Source organism: Anolis sagrei, chromosome 4 (genome assembly GCF_037176765.1).
Source record: "Anolis sagrei isolate rAnoSag1 chromosome 4, rAnoSag1.mat, whole genome shotgun sequence".
Classification (NCBI taxonomy): Eukaryota; Metazoa; Chordata; class Lepidosauria; order Squamata; family Dactyloidae; genus Anolis; species Anolis sagrei.
Window position 1 is genome coordinate 237,807,816 of NC_090024.1, and position 12,030 is coordinate 237,819,845.

Below are 12,030 nucleotides of genomic sequence, written 5' to 3' on the forward strand. Positions count from 1 at the left end.
GGTCTATTTTCCCCAAACTCCACCAGTGTTCACAGCTGGGCATATTTGAGCATCCGAGACGAGTTTGGTCCAGATCTATCATTGTTTGAGTTCACAGTGCTCTCTGGATGTAGGTGAACTACAACTCCAAAACTCAAGGTCGGTGCCCACTGAACACTTTCAGTATTTTCTGTTGGTCACTGGAGTTCTGTGTGCCAAGTTTGGTTCAATTCCATCGTTTTTGGAGTTCAGAATGCTCTTTGAGTGTAGGTGACCTACAAATCCCAGCAACTACAACTCCCAAATGACAAAATCAATCCTCCCCCCCCCCCCCAACCCCACCAGTATTCAAATTTGGGCCTATCAGGTATTTGTGCCAGATTTGGTCCAGTGAAAGAAAATACATCCTGCATGTCAAATATTTACATTATGATTCATAACAGTAGCAAAATTACAGTTAAGAAATAGCAGCTAAAATAATGTTATGGCTGGGGGTCACCACAACATGAGGAACTGTATTAAGGGGTCACGGCATTAAGAAGGTTGAGAACCACTGACATATAGGATCCAATGTACCTCTTCAGTTTGTTCTCCAATTTGCCCCAATGTCAGTGTCTCTCTCACAGGGGTGCGGCTTTGGGGCTGTAATGGTCAGTTTCCGTCCACTGTCTTTCTCTTTTCCTTTTTCAGCTGTGCAAATTGGCTATTTCGAGAAATATTTCAGCATTTCAAAAAGAAAATAATGAAACAAATGAATGTGAGGAAACCAGCAATAAAATCCCACCCAGCTCCGTCCCTGTAGGAAGAGACTTTGACACGAGATCAATTCCGACGGGGTAATTAGAGTTCATTCATTCACCATCTCTCTGCCCAGTTCCATTGAAAATATGTAACAAAATTTGAAAAAAAATCTGTTGCTGGTTTGTAAGTGTTATTTCCTGTTTAATTGTGCGATACTTACTTTGAAAATAGTTGTTCTACTCCAGAAACAGAATTGGTTGAGACAGCATTTCTCAACTTGTGGATTGGGACTCCTGGGGGGTTTCAGAGGGGTTGTCAGAGACCACCACAAAACACCTATTTCTGATGGTTTTAGGAACCCTTTTGGCAGAGAAGGCTGAAGATTTCTCTGTCTGTCCTTCTCTTCCTTTTTGGTGTTGATGAATTACAACTCCCAAAATTCAAAAACAGCTCCACCCAATTCCACCAGTATTTAATGTTGGCCATGTAGGTAGTGTGCCATGTTTGGTGCAGATCCATTATGGGCTGGATTCAGAATACTCTTTAAATCCCAGCAACTACAACTCCCAAATATCAAGGTCTATTTTCCCCAAATGCCACAAGTCTTCACATTTGGGCATTATGAGTATTCATGCCAAGTTTGGTCCAGATCCATCATTGTTTGTGTCCACAGTGCTCTCTGGAGGTAGGTGGACTACAACTCCAAAACTCAAGGTCAATGCCCACCAAACCTTTCCAGTATTTGCAGTTGGTCTTGGGAGTTCTGTGTGCCAAGTTTGGATCAATTCCATTGTTGATGGAGTTCAGAATGCTCTTTGATTGTAGGTTAACTATAAATCCCAGCAACTACAACTCCCAAATATCAAGGTCTATTTTCCCCAAATGCCACTGGTCTCTACTTTTGGGCTTATTGAGTATTTATGCCAAGTTTGGTCCAGATCCATCATTGTTTGTGCCCACAGTGCTCTCTGGAGGTAGGTGAACTACAACTCCAAAACTCAAAGTCAATGTCCGCAAACCCTTCCAGTATTTTCTTTTGGTCGTGAGAGTTCAGTGTGCCAAGTTTGGTTCAATTCCATCATTGGTGAAATTCAGAATGCCAAACTTGATTGTAGATGAACTATAAATCCCAGCAACAACTCTCAAATGACAAAATCAGTCCACCCCCAACCCCACCAGTATTCGAAATTTGGGCGAATTGGGTATTTGTGCCAAATTTGGTCCAGTGAATGAAAATACATCCTGCATATAAGATATTTACATTACAATTCATAACAGTAGCAAAATTACAGTTATGAAGTAGCAATGAAAATAATGTTATGGTTGGGGGTCACCACAACATGAGGAACTGTATTAAGGGGTTGTGGGATTAGGAAAGTTGAGAAACACTGCTCTATGAGATATTCATTGAAAAACGATAGCAAAATGTGATATAGCAGGATGTCCCACAAAAACAAAGTTTTTGCAGTATAATAAATGTTTCCCATGTTTTACTGACAGAACCAATTAGGAAATGATGTTTACAATCCAGGAATGAAAATCGTGTTACATAATGTAATGGAATAGATTCATCTTATGAAGAGAAAGTGATCAATTCAAAGCTGTAGGCTACAACTCAGAGTTGCAGGTATGAATGCACAATCCAGAGTTGTACATCCGAATGCACAATCCAGAGTTGTAATCCGTAACTCATTTTCCAGGTCCTCCAGGTGATTCTTTGGTGATTCTATGGTATGCATACAATGGAGTTGTGTATGGGGAATCTAGAAAATATCTATAATACATCTCTAGCTCCTCCAACATGACTTTATAGCAACTTCTTATGGCAGTTGCTTATTTCAGTAGGATTCATTATTATGCAAGGTTTCCTGTTTCCATGGTAAGTGCTGTAATGTAGAGAATATGTAAGGATCATAAAGTCCCCCAATCTGTTTGAGGTCTTCTTCACAATGGCCCACAAGCAGATTGATTATAATTACTCAGACGCAGGCCCCATCTCTACTGTTATATAGAATCATAGAATCCTAGAGTTGGAAGAGACCTCATGGGCCATCCAGTCCAACTCCATTCTGCCAAGAAGCAGAAAAATCACATTCAAAGCACCCCCAAAAGATGGCCATTCAGCCTCTGTTTAAAAGCCTCCAAAGAAGGAACCTCTGCCACACTCTGAGGCAGAGAGTTCCACTGCTGAACAGTTCTCACAGTCAGGAAGTTCTTCCTCATGTTCAGGTGGAATCTCCTTTCCTGTAGTTTGAAGCCATTGTTCCATTCGGTCCTAATCTCCAGGGCAGCAGAAAACAAGTCTGCTCCCTCCTCCCTATGACTTTCTCTCACATCTTTGTACATGACCCTCATCATGTCTCCTCTCAGCATTCTCTGTTGCAGGCTAAACATGCCCAGCTCTTTAAGCTGCTCCTCATAGGGCTGGTTCTTCAGACCCTTGATCATTTTAGTTGCCCTTCTCTGGACACATTCCAGTTTGTCAACATCTCCCTTCAATTGTGGTGCTCAGAATTGGACACAGTATTCCAGGTGTGGTCTGACCAAGGCAGAATAGAGGCATAGCATGGCTTCCCTGGATCTAGACACTATACTCCTATTTAAGCAGGCCAAAATCCCATTGGCTTTTTTTGCCACCGTGGGACAATGTTGGCTCATGTTTAACTTGTTGTCCACGAAGACTCCAAGATCTTTTTCACATGTACTGCTGTTTAGCAAGGTGTCCCCATTCTGCATCTTTGCATAATGTTGTTTGAAACTGCTTTATATGGTCAATGTTGACATATATCATATAGTTTAATGCAGTTAACTGCATTATATGAGTCAGACGACATAATGCAGTTTCAAAATGCATTATATGACAGTGTTGATGGGAACAAATACTTTGACCAGAACTATGATCTCCAGCATTTGTTGTTGCTAAAAGAGCTCTCAAGACAAGCACCAAAAAGATGGAGGTATAGAGAAGATTTGGTGTTCAACAGAGCCTTGACTGCGTCCACAACGTGATTCATGAACCAGAACCAGATATTCCCCTTTGTAGAAGACTACTTCCAAAAGGCCAGCAGAAATAACTTCTCCCAGCTTCTGAAATCTTGTGTGAAAACAAATATATGTTGGTAGCATTCGGTGAATCCTTGGGAATGCACAAGTACGTCAGTATGAGATGTTTATCACAGCAAGAGAGCTCAATAAAGTGTAAACCAAGTCTCCTGCTGTGGTCTTGAACTATTATTGTGTATTTGATCTCATCTATTTTGTTTACTAAAGTTTACTAAACTGACATGTAATGAATGTGTTGAGAGAAAATCTTCAAAGATTGCTTTTGTTCTTAGTAATATCTCATGTTGAAGCAGCTTTTCAACTGTTGAAGCAGGTCTGGAGAAATAAATCGGTTTTTAACATTGTAGACTTATTGTGATCATAACTCTTAATTTGATGGGGCGGGGATTGCTCACTGAGCCTTCCCAACCACTGAAAAAAGTTAGAGACCTCCTTCCAAGGAAAAATGCACTTGATCACAATGATCCCAGGCTAAGATATGTTTGACCCCAGAACATTTATTTATCCCAGACCAGTATCTTAGATGGGAACAGGCAGCATGAATGCTGCACAACTAGCTGATCAGGTTCTTGCCTCCTGCTGTTCATCTGCTGTGGCATTCTGCGTTGGTTACAGCTTCTGAACTATCTTCAAGGGTAGCCCTATGGAAAGCTTGTTGCAGTAGTCAAGTCTTCAGGTAATAAAAGCATGGAAAATTATGCTCTGTTTACTCTGCATAGAAAAGATGAGACACTTATCCAAGAAGATGGGGGTGGAGCTATGCTGCAATTTGGCATCATTATATAATAATAATAATAATAATAATAATAATAATAATCAATATGCAAAAATACTGTGGGACTTTCGAATCCAGACTGACAAAGTTTTGGAACACAACATGCCAGACATCACGATTGTAGAAAAAATTCTGGATTATTGATGTCGCCATGCCAGGTGACAGTTGCATTGAGGAAAAACAACAGGAAAAACTCAGCCGCTATCAAGACCTCAAAATCGAACTGCAAAGGCTCTGGCATAAATCAATACAGGTGGTCCCAGTGGTCATCGGCACACTGGGTGCCGTGCCAAAAGACCTCAGCCAGCATTTGGAAACAATAAATATCGACAAAATCACGATCTGTCAACTGCAAAAGGCCACCTGACTTGGATCTGCATGCATCATTCGAAAATACATCACACAGTCCTAGACGCTTGGGAAATGTTCGACTTGTGATTTTGTGATACGAAATCCAGCATATAGATCTCATTTGCTGTGATATACTGTGCTTTTGTGTCAATAATAATAATAACAATAATACTTTATTTATATTCCACTGTTCTCCCCGAGGGGACTCAGAGCAAACATTCAGTGCCTTGATTGCAATGACATACCATGCAACACAAATACACAGATAAACGCAAAGGCTTCTCCTTTCATTTCCGACTCTGGAGGTGGTGCTCATCTCTGGCTCTGGGGAAGGTGCTCTTTCTCCATTTCCAAGTCAAGAAGCCTGCATCCGTAGACACCTCCTGATCATGACTACTTGGAGCATCTTTTGCCTATTTCCACCAAAACGATACTTATTGATCTACACATATTTGCATGTTTTCAAACTGCTAGGTTGATAGGAACTAGGACTGACAGTGGGAGCTCACCCCGTTCTGCAGATTCAAACTGCTAAACTTCAAGTCAGCAGTTCAGCAGCACAAGGGTTTAATCCATTGTGTCACCGCAGCCCCAACAATGGCATAGGAAAGGGGTGCCCTTTATATACAACAGCTGCGTCAAGGTTTGCTTTTGGATATGTATATATTCAAGACATGGATGTAGAATCTGTGAGTACAGGATATTTTGTAAGCTCTCACATGTGGGACAATGATAATGTGCCTTCCCAATGTGGTGGTGCCCTATTTGCGCCTATTGACTGTAATTGTTTCTCTCGTGAGAATCACCTTCAGAGTGATAGAAGCCACTTTGGTTAGTGTTGATCTAAAGCAGGTATGGGCAAACTTTGGCCCTCCAGGTGTTTTGGACTTCAACTCTCACAATTCCTAACAGCCTACCGGCTGTTAGGAATTGTGAGAGTTGAAGTCCAAAACACCTGGAGGGCCAAAGTTTGCCCATGCATTCTCTAGTGTGACTCTATGGACAAATCTCTTGACAGATTAGAGAGATGGGCCAAAACTAACAAAATGAAGTTCAACAGGGACAAATGCAAGATACTCCACTTTGGCAGGAAAAACGAAATGCGAAGATACAGAATGGGGGACGCTGGGCTTGAGAGCAGTACGTGTGAAAAAGATCTTGGAGTCCTCGTGGACAACAAGTTAAACATGAGCCAACAATGTCATGTGGTGGCAAAAAAAGCCGATGGGATTTTGGCCTGCATCAATAGGAGTCTAGTGTCTAGATCTAGGGAAGTAATGCTCCCCATGCTCTATTCCGCTTTGGTTAGACCACACCTGGAATATTGTATCCAATTCTGGGCACCACAATTCAAGAGAGATATTGACAAGCTGGAATGTGTCCAGAGGAGGGCAACTAAAATGATCAAGGGTCTGGAGAACAAGCCCTATGAGGAGTGGCTTAAGGAGCTGGGCATGTTCAGCCTGAAGAAGAGAAGGCTGAGAGGAGATATGATAGCCATGTATAAATATGTGAGAGGAAGCCACCGGGAGGAGGGAGCAAGCTTGTTTTCTGCTTTCTTGGAAACTAGGATGCAATGGAACAATGGCTTCAAACTACAAGAGAGGAAATTCCATCTGAACACGAGGAAGAACTTCCTGACTGTGAGAGCTGTTCAGCAGTGGAACTCTCTGCCCCGGAGTGTGGTGGAGGCTCCTTCTTTGGAAACCTTTAAACAGAGGCTGGATGGCCATCTGTCAGAGGTGGTTTGAATGCAATATTCCTGATTCTTGGCAGAATGGGGTTGGAATGGATGGCTCATGAGGTCTCTTCCAACTCTTTGATTCTAGGATTCTATGAAATACCTTCAGTCATGCTGGAGGACTTCTGTATAATGCAGTTTGAAAACTGCTTTATGTGGTCAGTGTAAACTCATATAATGCAGTTTCAAAATGCATTATATGACAATGTAGATGGGCCCCCAGAATGCTTTGGACTTCAACTCCAAGCCTGACCTCAAAAGCATTTTGTGATTTCTCTCTCTCCCTTTCCAGAAGTCTTTGTTTGACTCCTGCTACTTAGTCTGTTTACTACAAAGGAAATCTTAAATGTTTCTTTGCTACCCTGCCCCTTTTCTCTCTCTTTCCTTTCGGAAGGGGAAGGATTTGTGTAACTGGGAATGGGAAACATGGAAATTCATGCTCACGCTTCCGAAAGAGAGCAGAACAAGACTGGGGGCCATAGCAGGTGTTCCTCAAGAGGCACCACTTTATTTTTATTTATTTATTATGTTTTGCACATCAAGGAAAGAAAAAAAAGCAGCAGAGGGGAGAATCAAAATATAAATCATTCCGGTATTATTGTGCCAGCGGTATTGTCCGATACCTCAGGAGATGGCTGGGTTTCACATCCTGTTGTTTTTCCCACCGTCGGCACCAGGAAAAAGCTGGATTTTTGTAAATACAAAACAACAAAAATCACCAAAGACAACCCCCCCCACACACACACACACACACTCCCCCATTGCCTTCTCTTTTCAATGTAATGCTCTTTCCTGACCTCCCCTTCCATCCATCCATCCGTCTAAACCACCTGCTTTAAAGGAAACCATTTTTCACAGAAAAAGGAAATGGGGGTGTCAATTTCCATCCCAAGTCCAGACTATAAAGGGAAGAAAAAGAAATTTTCCTTTTTTCCCACCCCCTCCTCCCAAAAAAGAAAAAAAAGCTGTATACTTCTAGGGGGGTTTCTTAGAGATCAGTTCCATCTGGGATGCAAGAAGTGCTTGTCAGTCCGTGCGTGTTTTATGTATCTGTTTGTGTTTATATTTGGTACATCCTGCAATGATGATAAGAACAGGTGGCATCCAGAGAAGACAAGGCCAAGGAGAGGAAGCCATGCTGTCGATTGTGTTGTTGTTTGGTTTAGTCTCCCGAGACGAAAACATAGCAGGAGGGATCCCATGATGTTCAAATCTCATGATGCTGCATCTTCTCTTGGATTGTGTCTTCTTCCTCAGTCATAACATCTGCCATCTTGATCACACTTTAATGAAGGCTCTGATGTTCAAGTCTCCAGAAACAGAAGACCTATTTATTTATTTCAGATATTTGTACCCTGCTCTTCTCAACAACTCCCCCCCCCGGAGGGAGGGGGGGCTACTTCCAGTTAGCAACGATTCAATGCCTCCATGTACACATAATAAAATCTATATAAATAAAAATGTAATGTTCCTTTGTGGAATTAACATAACTCAAAAACCACTGGATGAATTGACACCAAATTTGGACACAATACATGTATCAGGCCAACGGGTGACCATCTATATCAGTGTTTCTCAACCTGGGGGTCGGGACCCCTGGGGGGGTCGCGAGAGGGTGTCCGAGGGGTTGCCAAAGACCATCAGAAAACATAGTATTTTCTCTTGGTCATCTGGGTTACGTGTAAAAAGTTAGGTCCAATTCCATTGTTGGCGGGGTTCAGAATGTTCTTTGATTGTAGGTGAACTATAAATCCCAGCAACTACAACTCCCAAATGCCAAAGTCTATTTCCCCCAAACTCCACTAGTGTTCACATTTGGGCATATTGAGTATTTGTGCCAAATTTGCTCCTGATCCATCATTGTTTGAGTCCACAGATGTAGGTGAACTACAACTCCCAAACTCAAGATCCATGCCCACCAAACCCTGCTAGTGTTTTATGTTGGTCACGGGAGTCCTGTGTGCCAAGATTAGTTCAGTTCCATCATTGGTGGAAATCAGAATGCTCTTTGATTGTAGATGAACTATAAATCCCAGCAAGTACAACTCTCAAATGATAAAACCAGTCCCTCCCAACCAACCCCACTAGTATCCAAATTTGGGCATATTGGGTATTTGTGCCAAATTTGGTCCAGGGAATGAAAATACATCCTGCATATCGGATATTTACATTACGATTCATAACAGGAGAAAAATTATATTTATGAAGTAACAATGAAAATAATGTGATGGTTGGGGGTCACCACCACATGAGGAACTGTATTAAGGGGTCGCGGCACTAGGAAGGTTGAGAACCACTGATCTATATAAATAAAAATGTAACGTTTGTTTGTGGGATTAACAGAACTCAAACATCACTGGACGAAATGACACCAAATTTGGACACAAGATACCTAACAACCCAATGTATGTCCTTCACTCAAAAAATTTGATTTTGTCATTTGAGAGTTGTAGTTGCTGGAATTTATAGTTCACTTACAATCAAAGAGCATTCTGAACCCCACCAACGATGGAATTGAACTAAACTTGGCACACAGTTCTCCCCTGACCAACAGAAAATATTGGAAGGGTTTGGTGGGCAGTGTCCTTTGGTTTTGGAGTTGTAGTTCACCTACATCCAGAGATCACTGTGGACTCAAACAATGATGGATCTGGACCAAACTCTACACGAATACTCAATATGCCCAAATGTGAACACTGGTGGAGTTTGGGGGAAATAGAATCTTGACATTTTGGAGTTGTAGTTGCTGGGATTTATAGTTCACCTACAATCACAGAGCATTCTGGACCCCACCAACAATAGAATTGGGCCAAACCTCCCACACTGAACCCCCATGTGGGCCACAGCAACGCGTGGCAGGGGATGGCTAGTCACTCATAAAAAACTGAAAAACACAGCAGAAGGGACTTAAAAACCAAACAAAAAAGACATTGCAATGCATGCACAAAAGCACATATATACAAATATACACATAAATACACACACAAAACACATATACACAGACTGGACCACAGCAACGCGTGGCAGGGGACAGCTAGTACATAATAAAAACCAGTAATTACATACAGTTAAAACATTGTCAATTCAATTAAAAATATGCTTAAATATGCTTAAATATAACAGCCTTGTGGCCTTATCTAGCCAAATTCTGTGGTTGGAGATTCTATCAAGGTTGTCCATAGTCCATTACCATAGCAATTGTCATCATTGTTATTCTCATTGTCAGCATAATTACTCGAAGGCCTGGTCCCACATCCACGTTTTCAACTTATTTCTGAAGGAAAGGAGAGAAGACAATAACCTAATTTCCCCAGGGAGTGAGTTTCACAGGCGGGGGGCCACCACCGAGAAGGCCCTGTCTCTCATCCCCGCTAAGCGCGTTTGTGACAAAGATGGGGCCAAGAGCAGGGCCTCCCCAGAAGATCTTAAACTCTGAGTTGGGACGTAGAAGGAGATACGATCGGACAGGTATGCTAGGCCAGAACCTACATCCAAGAGTATTAGAACAACTAGCAGAAGTAGTTTCACAACTACTGGAAGTCATATTTGAGAATTCCTGGAAGAAGTGCCAGCAGACTGGAAGAAAGCAAATGTTGTCCCCATCTTCAAAAATGGGGTGGGAGACCCAAACAATTACCATCCAGTCAGCCTGACATCAATACCAGGAAAGGTTCTGGAGCTGATCATTAAGGAGGCAATCTGCAATCATTTAGAAAAGAATGCAGTGGTCACTAAAAGTCAACAGGGATTCTCAAAAACAAGTCATGCCAGACTTATCTCTTTTTCGATAGAGTTACAAGATTGGTAGATGCCGGGAACTCCGTGGATGTGACATGTTTTAATTTCAGTAAGGCCGTTGACTAAGTCCCTCATTACCATCTTGCAAGCAAACAAGTCAAATGTGGGCCTGGCAATACTACTATTAGGCGAAACTGTAATTGGTTAAGCAACTGAACCCAAAGAGTACTCAGCAATGGTTCCTCTTCATCCTAGAAAGGGCCAGGCTTTAGCACAGCAGGTTAAATGCCAGCTGCAGTAAATCTTGCTAATCGGAAGGTTGGCAATTCAAAGCCCGATTCAGGGCAAGTTCCTGGCCTTCAGCCCAGCTCCTGCCAACCTAGCAAATCGAAAACAGAAATTGTGAGTAGATAAATAAATGCACCGAGAGAAGCAAAGATGGGAAAACCCATTGTGGGACAAATTAATGAACTCAATGCTGCAAAGGAGAGCAGGCCTGGGGAACACACAAATCGTAAGTCAGATTCATCTCAGGGATTATGCTTTCATTAATCCAATTTTTTCCAGATGTCCCCTTCCTTCTCCCCCGAGCTTCAAAGGCCTCGTGGTTCCGGGTTCTGATGAAGCCGTGTCGTCGTGTGACGAAAGCAGGAAGGTTTCAAGTGTTTGAAATGGCTTTTGCTTCCTCTCCAATCACTCCCCGGCCCCGACCCCTTCGACGCATGACATCCCCCTCTCTGCACACATGTGCTTTCTTGTAAGCGATGTTCAACCAAATGTGCTAACAACATGGAACGTGGGGGGTTGAAAAATAAAATGTTTTCTCGTGCATTAGGAGGTTGTGGAGAGGGTGCGTGGCTTTTTGTGTTGAGAGAGGAACATGGTTTGGGATGGTTTTGCAAGATTTTGGCTACCTGCCTGTTGTTTCTGACGCCAGCTGGTGACTCTTGTTCTCACATCTCAGCAAAGCCATTTGGATTCAAGATGCCTGGTTGTCTCAGATGAGATGGATGGTTTCCAAGGAGGCTTGGTCGGTCACGGAATCATAAAATCATAAAATCCTAGAGTTGAAAAAGACCACAAGGGCCATCTAGCCCAACACTCTGCCATGAAGGAACACACAATTAAAGCACCCCTGAAAGATCACCATCTAGCCACTGCTTAAAAACCTCCAGAGAAGGAGACTCCACCACACTCCAGGGCAGCATTTTCCACTGCTCAACAGCTCTTACTACCAGGAAATACATATGTCTACAGGAATGAGAACTGGACAACCGTAAGTGGTGACAAAAACTGTTGGACCTTCCTTATAAATGTACCAGAGAGTAACTTATTAGCAACTGTGTGACCAAGCACCAGTAGCCCAAAGTGACAAAAAGAACAAAAACACACAGACTAATATTATCTCTTCCATCAGAGGCTTTTTCTTTATAGCAAAATAATATGGTTGCACTATTCATAAGAGCAAGGTTTCTATAACACAAATAAAGTTCTTTATACTTCTTTCTTTGCTTCCACGCTGGGCTTCTTTCTCATGAGGAAAAACAGCTTTGCTCTCACAGAGCCTCTCACACTAAACTTACACAGGAGCTTCACACAATAGCTTTTTACACACAGCAGCCTTCAAACTGGAGCTTTACAC

General features: G+C 42.3%; 1 protein-coding gene across 1 annotated transcript; it reads left to right on the forward strand.

The window, feature by feature from the left end:
- Nucleotides 1–2,669: 2,669 nt before the first annotated feature.
- On the forward strand, nt 2,670–3,794 carry LOC137096840 (cyclin-dependent kinases regulatory subunit 2-like). The gene is given in 3 exon segments (XM_067467064.1): nt 2,670–2,696; nt 3,595–3,670; nt 3,673–3,794. Coding segments are annotated over 3 exon segments (225 nt in total).
- Nucleotides 3,795–12,030: the final 8,236 nt, after the last annotated feature.